This window comes from Mytilus edulis, chromosome 7 (genome assembly GCF_963676685.1).
Source record: "Mytilus edulis chromosome 7, xbMytEdul2.2, whole genome shotgun sequence".
Lineage (NCBI taxonomy): Eukaryota > Metazoa > Mollusca > Bivalvia > Mytilida > Mytilidae > Mytilus > Mytilus edulis.
In genome coordinates this window covers 54,757,703-54,778,305 of record NC_092350.1, presented here as the reverse complement: position 1 = coordinate 54,778,305, position 20,603 = coordinate 54,757,703, and the positions used below count along the sequence as shown (strand labels likewise).

The window sequence follows — 20,603 nt, the reverse complement described above, 5'->3', positions numbered from 1 at the left end:
TAGTCCATACAGCATATTTGCAGGCCAATCTCAAATTACACCACTAGCAAGGCTGCCTCTTTATGAATAGTATTCCAAATACTCAAAACAAAACTATCTTCAACACTTTTATTAAAAATTATTCCTTAATTACTTTAAAACACTACTAAACATTTAAAGATACATGTACACAGTTCTTTATAAATAGTTCATAATTCAATAAATTCTCATCAATTTGACCACATACAGACTTTTAAAAGTGGAGTTAAGGCAATGAATTCTTATCAAAATGAACATTGTCATTATTTTAATAACATCTTCAGCATGTGGAAAGCTTGTAAGCAAAGGGACTTCACCTCCAAGTGTAAACTACGCTGGCTTGTCTCTTTCGTTGCTGTTGTAGTATCAAACACACTCTTTACTTCCTGATAAGGAGCATTGACAATTGTATTTCCACTTAATTCTTCACATGTCTGCTGAAAAGATATTCACCAATAACAAATTGTTTATTTGTACTTAAGACAGCATTAGTCACACTTTGAGAAGGAAAAATCCCTTTGCCTAAAATCCACTTCGAAAACCACTAGGGAATCAGTGTCCCTCGAATTGTAGACAAAAAAATTTAACCAGACATAAAATTTAAGTATACATTTTTACTGGTATACAAAATCATTCAACATTATATTTATTGAATAAAACAAAACAAAACAAAACTATTGCAACCGTTATTTAATCTCCCAAGACAAAAAGATTTTTGTGACATATTTCAACACATCAATGAAATTATATACACATCCTATAGTAACCATCATGAAATTACGGACACATTATTAGAATAAATAGGTTCATTTGAACATAAATCTGGGTTTTTTTTGTAGTACCGTGCCATATTGGCATCTTCTGCCTTTCTCACCAAAGACATACATAATTTAGTGTTGTATCCATATTTTCCCCATTCATTATTTTCCTTTTTTTCAGAAATCAAAACATTATATAAATTGCAATTTGTTTTCACCATATTCTGATCAGAAACAATCATTTCCTTTTAGGTTGTTCGAACTCATTGACATGATTCAGCGTGCAATGCCATATTGCTTCTCCTTCATTCATCAGCCTGTCAAAGCTGTAGGTAACACCATCTGAAAATAAAAACACCTATTCTATTCTATGTACAATCAAACAGACCGCTGAACGCGGATCTCGACGAAGACACCTTATAATTCAATACCCATCACTCCGGTAAACAACATTAATATCAAGTGACATGTTACACTAAATTATTTCACTTTCTCAATAATTCTATTCTTTTCTAACAAAGCCTTTAAAGATCATTTTCTATCAGCATTTACGATGTAATAATCAATGAAAAGTCCACTACACTCAAAAGTATAAAAAAAACTATTTACCCTATAAACAATTGTTTACTCTCCTTTCAACTAGCGAAAGCATTTTGCCCTGCGTTTAACCGGCGCATGGTATAACAAATATCTGACCACCTGGGTTGATAATAACTACCCAAGGTCTAAATCCCAAAACAGTTTGCCACCAAGGTCAAACATTACCATCTAGTTCTATCAAGAAGCCACCAAGGCGAATATAAATGACAACTAAGGTCTTGACGCCCCCAAGGCTAGTATTTTTAATTCATTGTTGCCACCAAGGCTAATGTAAAAAATCATAAAAATGACCACCTAGGTCTATTGCCATCAAACCATATATAAATGACCACCTAGGTCTATTGCCACCAATGCATATATAAATGACCACCAAGGTCTTACAGCCACCAAGGCTATATTGCCACAATGGCAAATGTATGTAAAAGTCAAAGAATATAGTCACTTCCCGAAAACACGTGCAGCACGACCTTCCCACAGTTTGGATATTGAAAGAATGAGGATGTATCACATGTATTCCCGCCAAAGATATCAACCAATGAGGTTGATAATTGAACAAGTAATTACCTGTACAATTGTTGTGGAGAAACGATAATAACTTTTAGTAATAGTTGTGTACTCTCCTTTCAACTAGCGAAAGCACTTTGCCCTTCTTATTCAAAAACACCTTTTTATCGGTTTGTTGTTCTGGATTTTTTGGCATTATGTCGTGTTTTTTTTACTTTATTTATTTGTTTGTTTATTTTTTCGAAGCAGAAACCAATCATTGTACAATGTTGTATGTATGGAATTTTTAAATGTATATTGTGCTTGTTTTTCTTTCGTATTTTTTTAAGTGTTTATAAGTATTGAGTTTGAAATATTAGAAATTTACAGACGAACTACGGACACAAAGTAATAACATAAAAACTTTATACTTGTTATGTCAGTGATTGCTCTTTAGACAGACTCAAGGTGGAATGTTTATCTCTTGAGAAATTAAAAACAAATATTCTAACACTGTAGTGAATTGATAAAGGTTATTATGCATAAATATACGCAAGCATCATACCAATAAAAAGGCCAATACAGAAATAGTAAAAATATAATGAACCCACACACCGTCGATTTAATCTGATCAGCAAGTAAAGTACTCGTGTACAATTAGGTACTTCATGTCCCTAGCTAATGTACAACTTGGTAATTAATGTCCCTAGCTAATGTCATAGTCAGCATCAATAACTTCAATACAGCAAATGTAAGTCTTTTCTATAGTGTTAATGTTTAGATGTGCAATATTATTTCCTGGGTAAATTCATGATTTAGTAGGAATGAATTCAAAAATGAAATGTAATGGCAGGCTATTATCAATTATATATGTAGGACTCTAAAGTGCGATGGGGACCCTAAAACGCGATGGTAACGCTAAAGTGCGATGGCCTACGCTAAAGTGCGATGGTTTGATACGCTAAAGTTCGATGGTCTGTGCTATTCATTTGAACACTCTAAAGTGCGTTTTTTCCGCACAAGTATCGACGTTAGCAACGTTCGACAGCATTATGACGAGAATGTTTGTCCAGATTAAGGATTTTTATTAGACAAGAAAAGAAAGAAGAGAAAAATAAATGATCACAATCTGGAACTTTTTTGGTCGTTGCTGGAAGAGGTTAACTTAATTTGTAAAATTGTAGAAAGAACTTTAATCAATACAGTTACTTTCTAATTGACTAATTCTATTAAAAAAATACAATATGGTTTGTTATTTCTGTTAAATAATGTATATACGTCATCTAGACAGCAACCTTACGAACAGATGTGTAGTATCATCATACTATATGGTTGCACATACGACAACTCTCTATCTTCAACCTAATGGCATTGATGTATGCAACTTTAGGTATGACCTTTAACGCGGATCATTGTCTTGCACAACATATTATTTTATTAAAAAAAGACTTCCATTTATTTCCGGATATACTAACTATAATGAAGTGTAACCATTACACTTTTTGGACAACTATCGTACTTTAAATAAAAATAAGAAGATGTAGTATAAACTATCCATCCAACCCCAAATGTCGTTCATGTATGCAACTTATAATCATACGGCCGTCAACGTAAAACCTTGACCCATGCCGCATAACAAGCTATATAGGGTTGTACAATGACAAGTGTAAAACAATTCAAAAGAGAAGACTACGGCTTGATATATAAATAAAACAATAAACGAAAATGTGATAGGAACTCAGCAACAAACGAAAACTATTGCCTGAACCACATTCCCGTTACACCATCGGACTTTAGCGTTTCATACCATCGCACTTAAAAAAAAAAACAACAATCGCACTTTAAATAGCGTCTGACACCATCGCACTTTAGCGTAGACCATCGTACTTTAGCGTGACCATCGCACTTTAGAGTACCATCGCACTTTAGAGTCCTACATATATACATTAGATTAATCACATGATATTATTTCACAATTATGATCTTTTAAATTACTTCTTTTTTTCATATGTTTCATGATAATTGTCTTTTTAAAAGAATGATATTTATTTTAATATTTCACGATATTATTTTCAATGATAATCTGTGAAATTATTTCCCATTATGATACATTTTTTTTACCAATAAACAAATTTACGATAGATGAGTATTATGTAACCGGTTTCTTATGCAATTGTTTATTAAAAAAAATATGTTTTATATACATTTAAATTCATGAAAGCGTCAACCCCGCACTTATCCACAATACAATGTGTGTGTTGATTGCTTTTCTTTTTAACAAAATTAAGTTAAAATTCAAAGGTAATAGAAATCCTTAGAGATATATCGCGTCTTTAAATATCGAGTTTGATGTCACGAGCCAATAACATAATAGGTTATATTAACAATAATCCATAAAATTAATAAACACATGACAATTTAAAAAATAGATGTGGTGTGGGTCCGTGTATATCTGCGTCCATTCGTTTTTCGTTTTGAAATATCAAAAACAAAAAACAAAAAACGAAAGCGTTTTCATTTTTCGTTTTTGATTTCTTAAAAACCAAAATGAAAAACGAAAGTGTTTTCATTTTTCGTTTTTGATTTCTTAAAAACCAAAATGAAAAACAAGAGTGTTTTCGTTTTTCGTTTTTGATTTCACAAAACAAAAAACGAAAAACAAAAGTATTTTCATTTTTCATTTTTCATTTTTCAAAAAATCAAATTTTCAGTAATCAAGAAAATGTAACAAAATATGAAATAAATTCTGCAGTTACAAATATTACTGACATTTTAATCGATTATGCCAAAGCAACATTTGGTAATAAAAATATGCTGAATTGTAGTAAAAAGCATACTACACAATGGTATAATTTTGATTGTAAAAAGGCAAAGAAAGAACTGAGAAAGGCACAAAATATGTATAAACATTATAGGTCAAATTTATCTAAAGAACGATTACGACACTGTGAATATTATTATAAAAGTTTAATGGACGAAAACATTAAGAAGTATAATAGAGAAGTAAGTGATATTATGAAAGATTAAAATCCAAAAATCCAAAGGAATTTTAGATTTTTTTTAACAAAGGAAGACAAAGAGAAACAAGTAATATATCTATTGAAACTTTATTTGATTTTTTTAAGGAATTGAATGAAAACATATTTGAAGACAAGTTTGTCTTCAACAATGATTTGAACTCACATCTTGTAAATGAGACACTGAATGGTGTATTTACCCATGACGAAATCATTAAAGCTTACAAAAAGGTGAAAAATAACAAATCGCCAGGTGAAGATAAAATAATCAATGAATATGTTGCAAATTCTCTTGACAGCATGATTGATGTATATTGTAATTTGTTTAATCTTATTTTTGATACGAGTATTCTGCCGGATGCCTAGCTTATTGGAAAGATAATACCAGTTTTCAAGAACAAAGGATATAAATTAGACGTAAAAAATGATAGGCCTATTACTTTATTGTCATAGATATAGGAAGATGTGGTGTGAGTGCCTTGGTAAGATTTTTACATCTATTCTTAATGATAGATTGAGGGCATTTGTTGATGAACTCAATATCTTAAACGAAAATCTAGCAGGCTTCCGACAGGGCTACTCTACTAACGATCATATTTTTTCATTATGCACTCTTCGAGTTGCTATGTGTCAAACGAAAAAAAATACATTGTGTATTCTTTGACTTTGAAAATACCTTTGACTTTGTGCAAAGAAACTCACTTCTGTATAAGCTTTTTTTAAATAAAATAGCTGGTAAATTTGTCAGAATTGTAGAAAATGTGTAAAAAGATGTGAAATCAAGAGTTGTACATAATAATGAAGCAACTGACATGTTTGTTAGTGATATTGGGGTCCGCCAAGGGTAAACTATTTCTCCTTTATTATTTTCTTTATACTTAAATGATCTTCATGAATTTTTAGAAAATAGTGATTTAAAGGTATACATTCAATTACGTCTGATATATAAGATAAACTGGATATTTGTCTAATTGTATGCTGACGAATCGATTTTACTCGCTGAGACAAGCACACATTTGCAATCACTTATAAATAGTTTTTCTCAATATTGTGAAAACTTGAAACGTAAAATTAATGTAAACAAGACAAAGGTAATGATATTTTCAAAAGGTAGACCACAGAATAATTTGAAATTTTATATTAATAATGAAGAGATAGAAATTATTAAGAACTATTAATACCTTGTTGTTATATTCTCTAGAAATGCATCTTTTTTTGCAACTAGAAAATACCTTAGAGATCAAGCGACTAGAGCTATGTATTGTGTTAAGAAGTGTAGATCAAACCATCTATCTATAGAATGCCACCTCGATATGTTTGACAAAGCTGTGTTACCTATACTCTTATATGGGGCCGAAATCTTGGGATACGAACATCTTGACATTTTGGAAAGAGTACATTTGAGATTTTGTAATGCCCGCGTCACACTGTCCCGATTTTTATATGCGATGGACACCCGGATGCGAAAATTGTAAGTTCGTACGAAGTTGGTCCCGATCTCGTTAAAATACCAAAAAGTGACCGAAGCAAGTACGATGAATAACAAAGTCTATACGATGGTGCCGAAATTATATACGATAGCAAAAGATGGACATACGAAGGTTAACCGAAGACGGGTATTTGAGCTTCATATCTCAGCCGAAGCCTACACGATGGATCACGAAGGCTACACGATGGATTACGATGATGGCGCGATGGCCATACGATGTCTAAAAGACGTCGTGTACAGCTTACGATGCATTTAAATTATATGCCGAAGGCATCACGCGTTTTAAATTGTTTGATCAATATTGAATATATATTATATTGTACATTTAATGTCTGGTTTGTATATGACACATGCATAACATGGTAAATTGAATATGCATATTTGATACAGGCATTATATGCAGAGACTCAGAGTCAAGTTTTACCCTTCAAGCCTACACGACGTCTTTTAGACATCGTATGGCCATCGCGCCATCATCGTAATCCATCGTGTAGCTTTCGTGATCCATCGTGTAGGTTTTGATGTTATATTTGTTATTCTCGTGGGAGTTTGTCTGATGCTTGGTCCGTTTCTGTGTGTGTTACATTTTAGTGTTGTGTCGTTGTTCTCCTCTTATATTTAATGCGTTTCCCTCGGTTTTAGTTTGTTACCCCAATTTTGTTTTTTGTCCATGGATTTATGAGTTTTGAACAGCGGTATACTACTGTTGCCTTTATTAATCATAAGACGGAAGACCGTGGGCTTGAAGGGTAAAACTTGACTCTGAGTCTCTGCATATAATGCCTGTATCAAATATGCATATTCAATTTACCATTTTATGCATGTGTCATATACAAATATAGTGTCAATATTTGTCCCCAATATGTTACATACGAGGGGATGCCACGCCCGGCATTGCCTTGTTTGAACTGTAAAATGTGTGCACTAGTCTGAATAATCCCCCATGATTATGCCCATATAAAAAAGAAGATGTGGTATGATTGCTAATGAGACAATTATTCACAAAAGACCAAAATGACACAAACATTAACAACTATAGGTCACCGTACGGCCTTCAACAATGAACAAAGCCCATACCGCATAGTCAGCTATAATAGGCCCCCATAAGACAATGTAAAACAATTCAAACGAGAAAACTAACGGCCTTATTTAAGTAAAACAATGAACAAAAAACAAATATGTAACACATAAACAAACGACAACCACTGAATTACAGGCTCCTGACTTGGGACAGGCACATACATAAATAATGTGCATGTTTACTGATCTATCTTAAAGGTAAGGTAATGGGTTCGTTGATCCCTTTTATTCAAAAAGAGCTCTTTCCTTGAGAATATCATAATAATATAGACAAAAGGAAGGATGTGGGAAAAGCAACAAATGCGGCAAAATATGACATATAGAAAACAAAATGGTTATGGAGTAAACATTCGTGTGACAAAAACTCAGACGATACATAAAAAACAGAATAATGAAGAAAAAGTTGGTTTCCCTATATACGTGTACCTGCAGTGTTGGTGTACGAGGCGCATTTATGATTTTCATTATGTTACTTGATATGAAAAATTGACAAAAAATAATATTTTACTTGTAAAAGTAAATCCTGAGCCTGTAATAGCTGCTCTTCTTGTTCCATTTGAATTAATAGAAACAACGCTGTCGCCTTTCTTGTTCTCATAGAATCATATGATATGAGCTCCATGTTTTGTGAACGTCTTTCTTAACTGTCGTATTAGACAGACCAGTGCATATCGCGCATGGCACTTTAAATGTATATTAGCGCGAAAATTAACTTACATTTAGCTGGATTTATTGCCGTCGTAGTTCCATCTTGTCGCCTTCGTACTTTTATTCGATGGCAACACGACGGGATTACGAGGTCTTCACGAAGTCGTGTTGTCATCGTAAGACCTTCGGGTAGCTTCGTGATTCATTCGTGTATACATCGTAATGTCAAAACTGCCCGATGGAAACGACGGAAACACGAATGCAATACGATGTTCAAAGATGCATTCCCGGTGACATTACGATGGTGAGGATGGTGATACGAACTCATTACGAACCCTCAACATCGGACGCACCTTCGGGGATTTTTTAACATGTTAAAAAATTTAGAACCCTTCCCGAAGTTGTCCCCGAAGGCTAGAAAAAGTGGCCGATGGTTCTACGATGGTTAAAGATGGCACAACGAATAGCCCGATCTGGATACGATCAGTCCCGATTTTGAAAATTTCCATAATCGTGTTGCCATCGGCGTAAAAATCGGGACAGTGTGACGCGGGCATAAGCATGTTTTACGGTTAAAAAGATCGACTCCAAATTTTATGGTTTACGGGGAATTGGGAAGATATCCGATTTATTTATACGTTAAATTACGGATGATAAAAGTTTGGTGCAACCTTCTTGATAACACACTTGAAAACAAGATTTCGTCAATGTTATATAAGTATATATATATTACTTATAATAAGTATGGAATTTAAAACAAATGGATGTTGTTTATCATTAGTATTTTTGATAATTGTGGTATGTCAAACATTTGGCAACATCAAGATTATATCTCCAAAAAAATTATTGTATTAAGTATTGAACAAAAGTTAAAAGATCAATTTAGAGTTTGCAAATGTAAATCAATCCTCAAACATGTATTTGTCAAAAGGTCTATGTTATAAATTATTCAAAACAGAACTTAAATTTGAAAATTATATTTCAGTTTTATCGTTAAAAAATGCACTGTAACTGTAAATTTAGATGTGGCAATCATCGTTTGCCAGTGGAGACAGGAGGTGGCAACATGTTCAAAGACCCGAGAGGCTATGTCATCTTTGTGAATCTGATGACATCGACGTTGAATTCCATTATGTAATGTGTTGTCCTTTTTCTTTAAAGAGAAATATTTACCACACTATTGTTGTACAAATGGTAATATTCTTAAATTTTAAAATGTATTCACTACAGTCAATGTTGTCTTACTAGAAAAATTGTGTAGATTGAAAAACTATATATCAGTGAAAGTCTGTCCTCCTTGTTAAACTGCATTTATTTATGTATATTTCACACATGCAAACTATGTTGTATTGTATATATTATCATCTCTGTAACTATGTTATTCATTTAATGATAATAAAGATCTATCTATCTATCTACGAACGTCGAGCAATGACATCACGTAAGCAATCACTATATTTGTTACTTTGTGTATTAACGAATTTATTAGCGACCATTATGCGTTTATATTAAGGTAATTGCCTATTTCATTTTGCCGTTATGAACATTGCTGACCAAATATTATTACAAAACATATGTCTAAACAACAATTCTGCAGTGTATGTATTTAATTATAAAGTAATTCATGGACATATTTATTGAGCAATACGTTATTTCTTCAGTATTTGCAAAATAGTTATCAAAGGTACCCGGCTTATAATTTAATACGCCAGACACGCGTTTCGTCTTCATTAGACTCATCAGTAACGCTCATATCAAAACAGTTAAAAAGCCAAACAAGTACAAAGTTGAAGAGCATTGAGGACCCATGCAACACACGAATAAGCGATTCATGATTAAAATGAATTGTTTAGCAGTGTTTTACTGAAACAGGAACACGCTGATGAAATTAAAAGTTCTTCCTACGTCTAATCTTAACATATATAATATTAGTTATTGAATCCGTAAAATGTATAAAGCCTGCTGTCCGTTTCGTATGTTTCTTCTGGCACATATTGACGATTTCAAATTGCAATACATGGTTTTCGAGATTATAAGTAATTATTCCTTCAACAATTTCCAAAAACAAAATATGTCCATGACAAGACAAAACGAAACATACATTGACATTTTGTCAACAGAAGTGTAATGCTAACGAATGCATTGCTATTAATCATATTAAAGATTACACCGTGCTGAACAAAAAAATCAAAATTTTTTTTTTTTTTTAACAAAATGTTAGGGTCTTAAAAACTAAATTTGCGCATATAACTTAACAAAAGCTAGTTAAACAGACTTAAGTGAGTAAACAGGGAATGGAGCCACACTAATCTATTTCATAAACATGTGGTACTAGTATTAAATTTAGCACCATTTACTGCACCTTTATTAACAATGTACAGTTCAATGTCAGTATGAAGTCATGGATAGTAAACAAAAATAAATAAGAGTGAAAGTTTAAATATGCTACAAAGACAACAACCCTACCAAAGACCATAAAACAGTCAAATGCCACCTATTGGTCTTCAACACAGTAAGTAGATCCCGCACCCGGTCATGGCCCTATGCTGGCCCCTAAATGAAATTGTGTACTAGTTCAGTGAAAATTGACGTCACACTAAATTCCACAACATATAAATGAACTACAATTACAAAACATACAAGACCTCCAATGACCAGATGCTTCTAACTTGGGACATGCGCCGAAAAGCAGCGGTGTTTAACGTGTTTTGAGATCTTAACCCCCCCCCCCCCCCCTAGGCAATGTAGCATAAATCACACAAAAGAAAAACCGAAAACTGAACAACATGAACCCCACCAAAAAACTTGTTGTTATTTCAGGTGCACAAGAAGGGTAAGCAACAGATTATTTTCCACATGTGGCACATGTCATGCTGTTCATGTTAGTACACATCCGTTAAAAAATCAGAAGGTCACATTTGTGAAAAAGGAGACTGGTTTGTAACGACATTTGAACATATCCGCTATTACCTGCAAAACGGGTATATTATAACGGCCAACCAGTTTAAATATGCTATTGAAGGGTTTGTCCTTTTCTTCAATTGTGAGCATAACACAAGTGCATACTCGACAGTGTTACGTCATCTTCACAAACATGAATTTTCAACTAATTAACAGGCCAGAACAAAATGTGTGTATCCATTTTTTTCATACCAAGGCATCTTTGGTCGAGTTTTATTATTAATAAAAATGCTGTATCTCTAGCCTGTCGTGAATTTGCGAGTTTCAATTAAGATACCGTATAGCGTGTTATTTTCGCAGATGTAAAATTTCGCGATTTTCATTGAACATGTTAAATAAGGTATACGAAATATTTTGGCGGTTATTATTTTTGCGGATTCAAAACTATTATCAATACCTTTGTATGTACACTTTTAATTTGGCAATTTTGTTCTATCCGCGAAAATAAGCGAAAATTTACACCCCGCAAAAATCACCCGCTATACGGTATGACAGGTGCATTCGACTCCAAACTTTGTTGACACGGATCGTCCGTTTTACTTCTATGGAATGTGGTTCAACCAAATAGCGCCATAGTGCTGAAAGTTACATTAAACAACCATTAATCAATCACGCATACCTTCTTTTTCCAGTGTTGATTTAGATTTTCACCTTTCAACCAGATGAACACACTTTACACGACCTTTATCTGCGATTTATTGTTGATATGATTTCGTAATAAAAATTCGAGAAACAGTGTACATTGTACGCTCAGCAACGAATTATGAATCATTACTTTAATCTTTGTCTTCAGAAAAATATATAACCATTCAAACAATTTCATATTAATAGTCACATAAAGTCCTTGTAAATCGAAAAGACATTTAAAAAAATAATATTAGATTAAAATAGCAAGCATTTCATTGATTGATTGTGGTTTGATTTACTCCGCATTAGCACGAAAAGGCTATATCAGCTATGTCATGCTGTACCCCTTACCAGCGTTTTTTGTGTTTATATTTGTCAGTCATTCTCATACACAAACATGTGACACCCAATTCATCATACTACAGCTCATCAAGTTAACATGTTTCTTTCAGGACAAAATAAGAATGTATATTATTGTGAACATATTTGAATCTATAAAAAAGAAGATGTGTTATGACTGCCAATGAGACAACTGTCCACAAGAGACCAAAATGACACAGACATTAACAACTATACAGTCCTACACACAGCCCTCTAATTGAAAAGTTTTAAAAAACTACTGTTTAGATAAAAACAACATTAAACCTAAGTGGTTGTTAACATTCATTAAATGAAATTTGTCAAATTTGTAATGTTATCAGTAAAATTAACATTACACAGATTGGGTTGGTTCAAATATCTTACTAGCTACAGTAATAATGTCTGCATCCTTTGTGATAAAACTGGTGTACACATAAATGGCATTGTTTTTGTGCAGAACATGAAATAAAATTGCAGGTGTATAATATAGATAAAAACAGGGTATAAACATTTCAACTAGTTATAATAAATAAGAAGATTTTAAATAGATAACATTTTACATTCAAAAAACGCTTGACAATTGGCATTTTAAAAGTTCATCTTATAAGTTATTTTGCACTTTACATGTATCACACAGTTTAAGTTAATAAAATAAAGAACAAAAAAGGGGGGTTGAAAAATTTAAAAAAAAGTTTTCATTTAAATTTTACTAATGAATTGGAGATCCATAAATAAGGATTCACAATTTATCATTTTAGTGAATTTCACTTAGGCTCTAGCAGAATCTCTCCCACTTTACACACACATATCCCTTAATAATGATCAATAATATTTCAGGACAAATGTAGCTGTTAGTTTATCATTTAGTCATCTAAGAAAAAAACATTCCAATTATGAGCTGACCACATTTTGCAGTTACTCTTTAATGATTTGTGCTTGGTGGGGAAGTCACAAACACCAATCTTATTTTGTATTGACTTAAGCACATCCTACCCTAATTGAATCACAACGTCCAGACTTTAAAATCAATGATTCAAATTTATTATAAAGTGGAATTTTTCAGTTTTGGGACAGTTGCTCAAAAATGCTTTCAGCAATTCTCATGAAACTTTAGTGAATTGTTAATATTTATAAATGTAAGCTCCCTTTTGATTTTCATAAATTTCTCAATGACATTTAAAAGTAATTGAACTTTATTCTATGAAAATGTTACGGGCGTATCATGCACTCAAGGCGCAGCTATTTATTCATTATGTGAAATTTTCATCTATGACAAAACTGTAGTCAGGTAGTGTTTACATTGTTGGGAATCATATTAAACCATTTTGTACATAGTTCAACTTTTAACAAATGAAAATTGAAACAATAACATATTTAATTGAAAGTGACAAGTACTTAGATAATAGGTCCGTGTATATCTGATTTAAAAAAAAAACGAAAAACGAAAAACGAAAGTATTTTCATTTTACATTTTTGATATCACAAAAATAAAAAACGAAAAACGAAAGTGTATTCAATTTATCTATCCTACACTGTTTAATTGTCATTCAAAATATGACAATATTTTCATTTGTCAGCTTCAGAGAATAAAATTATAACAATGTTCTCGAATTTGTTACATACTTAAACAAACAGGGTTAACATAGAGTTTTGTATATAATTTTAACTATTTCTCGGTTTATAAGGTAAAATGTTTCCTTAATTGTTGTACAGTCACTGATAGTAAATGTTGCCAAATTGTAAACACCCCGGTGTTCTTTCAACATAATGTAGACAAAATAGACCGCATGGCTTCTGAATTGAACTATTGTGTGAAGTACATGTAATCAAAGACTTTCAAATTACCTTATTTATATCTTTGATAAATAATAAATTATTATAATTAAATATTAAACGAATCACAAATTTAGATTGTACAATATAATAATATTTAAAGAATAAGTAAATAGATTGATGACAATATCACACTAACAAGGGAGGTATAACTACTGTAAAAACTGACACGAAAACTAGCCCGTTTGCCGGATCAATACTACTTTAATCGAAGATAATATCAACGGATGCTAAAGTCTTCAACAATCTGAACAATATGGGTTCGTGATCTCTACTTTTAAGTTTAGAAAGGTTGATACAAGATTATTAGAATTGATGACCAAGGTCCATCTGTCAGTATTTTATGAACATCGAGGACGATAATGTATTTTGTTTGATCAATTGAGTAAAAAACAAATTTCTGCAATTTTACAATTCAAACCAGGATATTAAAGCATTCAATTATGTTGCCATTCGGAGCCTATTCGGTATTAGTTTTGCTTATTTGTGAAGACTATAAGGTGCATATTGAACAATAACTAGAGGCCGTTGATGGGTGATTATGGTATACATGGTATAATTGAGAATAGTGGACAAAAATGTAAATAATCGAGACAATGGACCAAGAAACAAATAAAATAGCTAAAAAAATTATGGTGTTAACATGTCATGTAGTTTGTCTCTAGGAGATTGTTATTGCTTATCATACGGTTTCTCTTTATTTCTATGTCTATTAATTATGCTTTCATTATTTGCCAACATATTACTTATTTTGCGAACTATAAGATAAGATAAGATAAGAATTTTATTAATCTAATCAAGAACCCATAAAGGGCATCATTTTACAACACAATATGATTGGAAAAAGAAAAACAGAAAACTAATACCATACTATAACGTTATGGACAGGATCAGAGCCTAACACAACATGTGTTTTAAATAACTATTATATCAAATCTTATAACAATAAAATATTATATATATCATAGATTTCCGGTAATTGTTCTGCATAAAACCACATTGGAGTCCTTGTATTTTTTTCAAGTGGAACCGTATGCATAAAGCTACTGAAGTTAATATTTTCCTTAGTAAACACTTAAGTTAAGGAAACTCCGCCCTTTTTATCTAATTGTCGTGCATAAAAAATCTTAAACTAAGTATTTTTAAGTAAAATCTTAGTTGTTTGAAGTCATGTCCACAATACTTACAGGGGCGTAGCTAGAAAGAAACGATGTGGAAGCAACTACCGCCGAGCGTAGCGAGGCGAAAAAATTTTGGGACCCTATTATGCAGAATTTTTTTTTTTCGGTTTTCGGTCATAGGACGGTTAAAAGAGGAGCTATATGTAGATCAAAATTTATGAATGTAAAACTATTAATAAATCTTCTGAAAATAGTAATACATAAACAACAAATATTTGTGATACAGAATTTACTCAAAATTTTCCAAAATCTGCTCTTCGGGTCTGGGCAGAAACAAACTTCTCTATTACTTTGTCAACATTCACACTGAAATGCCGATGAACATGCAGTAATCATGGTAATGCTATGTAACTTTCGTTGTTCATTGTTGATCGTACATTTGTACATTTGATCTCAGGGCCATCATGGCATGGTAGCACTCGCGAGATGTTATAAACCAGCGTACGTGTTCGACATCGAGCGACCTCCCAATTAAATTCGTCAAAATTACATGCTAGGTCAGTTTCGTATGTTTCAGACAATATTGAGATTTGTTCGTTTGTGATATTTCCTACAACACGATGAAGCCGTGAGATACAGCACAAAGAAGCTATTTTCTGATAACTTGACGCGACTCCAGTCTCCAGTTGCCATATCATATGGTCTATAAACGCAAAAAATAATGAGACTTTCCAATACTGTTTTGGCGTGGTTGCAGGGTGATTGGCTCCGGCAGTCTGTCAACCACATCGCCTCGGCATATTTTCAACGATATCGAAGGGATCTGGTAATTCTAATGCCGATTGGTACATCTCATTCCAAACTGATAAACTGTTCACTCTAAAATGTGCTCCAAAACTACATATCTTAGAATAGACTGAGTATTACAAATTCAAAAGTAAAAATCTTGTAAAAGATACAAGTAACCTTCCGATTTTGTCAAAATCTCAAAAAAAACATTTATTTTGAAACCAAATGTCGTTATCTAATGATATTTCATCAATTAAAAAAAGTGACAACATAGGTGTTTCCTTTAACATTCAATTTATAAATTTTTATTTTGCCATTTCTTTTTTTGCATGTCGAATCAATGTGCACGCAACTTCGGAGCTACGATCTTTTTCTGAATGAACAGCTTCATCAACACTTGTACATGTAACTAGGTTGGCAAACGAATATCCGGGATAGACGGAAAAGACACCAACAGTCTCCGATTCCGATTGACCAACTCATATCTCTCTCTTCTGCTCTTTTTTTTTTTTTTTTTTTTTTTGTGAAAACGACGTGGATGCACGTGCTGTCGTGCCTCCGGGTAGCTACGCCCCTGACTTAAGTGGTATGCATAAAACACCTTATACTAAGGAAACGCCTAAGATAACACTTAAGTCTAAGGTACCTATAGAGCTTCCTTAAATTTTCAAAAATAGTTAAAAATCAATCGAAAGTATGCGATTTTTGCAGAACATTAACAGGTTAACTAAAATTAAATTATTAATAACTATATCAGTAATAAAATACTAATTATTCGTTTATGTATTGCCAAATATTAACGATCATTGTGATTTTCATCAAATCACGTATAATCAACAAATCAAGAGATAACAGTGGGTAGTTATATACTATTTCCAATCTCGTGTGTATACCGAAAAGTACTCAGTTTTTTACTCATGTAATTCATGGTTCTATTTTGCTTTTGTTTACTCTGTACGTGCACGTTTTTAATTTTTTTTTTAATATACCGCGCGGGTATCATTTGTAACCGTAAGTTCAAACAGAATTAAGGAATGACGAGAGGGCATGCAAAACCGCATTTTTTATATCATGTGTGTGTGTGTGTTTTTTTTGCTTTTTTTGGGGGGGGGTGGGGGGGGTCGTTTGAATTTTCAATATCACTGTTACTGCAGTCAGAATTCCCCACTGCTACACCCCATGAAATTCGAGAAGTTTATATAAGATCATATAAGGTATTTATGATACCTTACTCGTATCCAATTATTTTCTTATATGTCCTTATGTATTCAACAAAAATGATTTGTTTTGTAAAATGATTTGCTTAGTTTAAACATATTTATTTATAGTGGATTGGGAAACAAGTTTTTGCAACTTATATTAATCCCTTTCCACTTTGCGGGTGAGAGTGCTGCCTTGTAGCGGCATTAGCCTGCTCACTTTCGAAATCTACAAGGGTGTCTTTAACGTGCAAGAGATATGGCTCTCTCTTTACACGGGTCAGCCATTTATCGCCCCCTTCCGACGGACTACTTGCGATATTGCTCTCTCTTAATACGGGTCATTCATTTATCGTCCCCTTCCGACGGATGATTTGCTTACAATGCTACCCTTAGTCTTATGCTACGTATAGGCCACTGAAACCTTGGTCATGTTTTGTTAGAGTTTAAAACATATTGTTGTATCCAGAAAATATTACACCCATTAAAAGATGATTAAAGATTAAGTGTAGGAAAGTCTTGGATAACCAAAATATTTTTCTTCCAATGCTCATCCGTCAAACAAAAAGCGTTGTCTTATATACGCCAATCGTTCATCATTACAATGTATACTATGTTTATACGTTCCATTGAATTGTTTTAAATACCAATATCAATTTAGCCACAGCTCTTTAAAAAAAAGCATGCAATGATCAATAAATTTAAATAATCATAACAAACTTTTACACGGATGAGTATATGTGATGAACTAGTATATATCATACGGTAATTAGAGAAAGGTTCCGATTTAAGTATGAAGACTTAATTAAATTTATTAATACCGCTTAAGAATTCTACTTACTAGTATCTAAGGGAATATTCTTAGTGAAAATAATTCAGAAATCTAAGTTTATGGAATACTTAAGTTAAGATGTTTTATGCATACGGCCCCTGCAGGTACCACTCTACCCCATCACTAAGTAGAAGTTTCTACGTCAATACATTTGTCGAAAAACGTGTAAAGGGGAGCTGGGTAGCTGATGTCTGCTGGAGAAAAAAATCAAGGTTGCTGTTTTTTTGTTTTTTTTTAAAGATAGGTCCAAAGTTGGGGTCGAACAGTCAACCCCACCCTTACCAAAAATGTAATAAATATTGTCCCCACTAGGTACAAAGTGATAATAAAGAAATATATTTCGCACAATAGTGCAATTTAAAAAAAATAATCATTTACGATCCTATTAACACTCAAAAGTGTTGACTATTTAAAATGTAAAGCGGGCAGTACGCTGTGTAGTATATCGAAAGCGATTGATTTTGCCTTTATATAGCTAATGAACCAGAAATGAAATATTAAAATTCATTGAATAGTGTCTTTGACTGATTAATTATATATTAAAAGCTGATGATATAGTAGTCTAAATATTAATAAAAACATTTGAAGTACGTTTGAGTCTTTTGCAACATTTATAAATGATTGAAAACTGGCTGCTTCCGACTGGCTGCTTGAGCCTGGTCTCACAAACTCCGCATTTTCATTACAGCCGATAGACAAGGGATATCTCTTTGGTTTGCTTGCTTGTTAGCTGAACCATCAAGTGATTATTAAGAAAGGTATACTACCCTCCTGTAGAAGTAGCCTAGTCCTACAGACAGATTGATTGGTTATCTGTCAAACTAGTCTCTCTTAAAGGAGGGTAGTTTACCTAACATAATGAAACAAGCAAGATAACCAAGGAAGCTACCTTTGCCTACATACACAATGCAATCGGCTGTAACTTCTTTACATTATAGGTTGCAACCCCTTGCCAAATTATTGGGTTCCAATAACGTTTGGAAAATTAAGTCAATGCGCTTTCCCATAGGGTTTTATGCAGAACAATTACCGGAAATCTATTATGGAAGCTTGCAAATCAATATCAAAATCGAAATCTAACTGAACAATGAAGTTACTCACAATAAAGTAGGTTGAGACATTGAAGGCCAAATAAGTTTTCATATTTCATATTCTTGAGTGTCTTTTTATAATCAGACGGTCATTACAAAGAAATGTAATACCAAAACAAAAATTAATGGAGAGTTTCATTGGTGAAATTAACACTACAATACAAATAAAGGATTTTCAAATAATCATGACTTTTGCTTGAAGTAAAATTATCAATCAATCAATCAATCAATCAAAAATCAATCAATCAATTAATCAATCAATCAATCAATCAATTAATCACTCAATCAATAAATAAATAAATAAATCAATTAATCAATCAATCTGTCAATCAATGAAATTGAGAATTGAAATAAAAAAACGTGTAAAAGAGACAACAGCCTAACCAAAGTACACAGCCGAAGGCCACCAATGGGTCTTCAACACAACAAGAATGTGGTATGATTGTAAATGAGAACAAAAACACACAGAAAATAACAACTATAAGTCACCGTACGGCCTTCAACTATGAGCAAAGCACACAACGCATAGTCAGCTATAAAAGGCCCCGAAATGACAATGCAAAACAATTAAAACAAAAAAACTAACGGCCTAATTTATGTACAAAAATTAAATGAAAAACAAAAATGTGACACATAAATGATAAACAAACGACAACCACTAAATTACAGGCTCTTGACTTCGGAGAGGCACATACATTTAGAAGGTGGCGGGGTTAAATATGTAAGCGGGATCCGAAATTCAAGTCAAATTGATATTTTAAAACAACATAAAAATAAAAAAAAGTAAAAACAAATTATTTTAATAAATGTTGAAAATATTGAGTTAGTGAGTGGAAAACGGCTTGAAATTGTAGAAATATTCGAAAGTAGCTCTGTCGTCTTTGTTCTGCAGCTACGTTAACTGAACATCAATCAAGTATTCGATCTTGATGACTATGGATTCAGTATTCCATGGTATAAAATATCATGTTCTGCTTGTCGTACACTCAATAAGAAATCCCTCATCCAGAGGCGGGCTTTAGCTGGTCTCTAAAACATTATATACTAGTTATGTGAAAATGGACGTCACACTTAACTAAAATAAAAAAAATAAAACAGATCTCATCCCTCCCACTATACAACTATAGCTAGCTAATGTAGAATAAACAAGCACACACCAATATGCACAAACAAACTTAGTTTAAAATAAATCCGAATCCGATGTCAGTAGCACTTTTCACAAAAAATCTAAAGTGTAAAATTTATCGTATGTCTTAAATATTCCTTAACAATTCAACTAAATATTTTTATCGTAAGATTGATTTTACACTTAAGATTGTTTGGAAAGTGTCAATGTTTTTCTCCCAAGTCTCCCAGTTTGAATAGCATATTTTGACATTTTGCTGTGCTTTTGTATTTGTGTTAAGAGCAAACCAGAGCTCACGGCATGATGGTGGGTAGTTGATGATTAATAGTAATCTTTGGATGTCTTTTTGAGTATGACATACGGTGATTTGGTGATGTCTTCATGCCATACATTGTCCCAATACTTTATATAGACAGCCGATCAGACAACATGGTCTATCAACGTAGCTCTCCTAGCCTTTTTTATAGTAAGACGAGGAACAAGATATAAACTGACTTATCTTGATATATACATGTATACTTAATATACTCATATAGATGTAAAAAAGAAGATGTGGTATGATTGTCAATGA

General features: G+C 32.7%; 1 protein-coding gene across 1 annotated transcript in view; it reads right to left on the bottom strand.

Moving 5' to 3' along the window:
• Positions 1-281: 281 nt before the first annotated feature.
• The window catches only part of LOC139483225 (uncharacterized), a 96,906-nt gene continuing 76,584 nt past the window's right edge, over positions 282-20,603 (bottom strand). The window contains exon 6 of the mRNA XM_071267256.1: positions 282-455. Within this exon, the coding sequence (XP_071123357.1) occupies positions 282-455 (174 nt within the window). The remainder of the gene's footprint in view (positions 456-20,603) is intronic.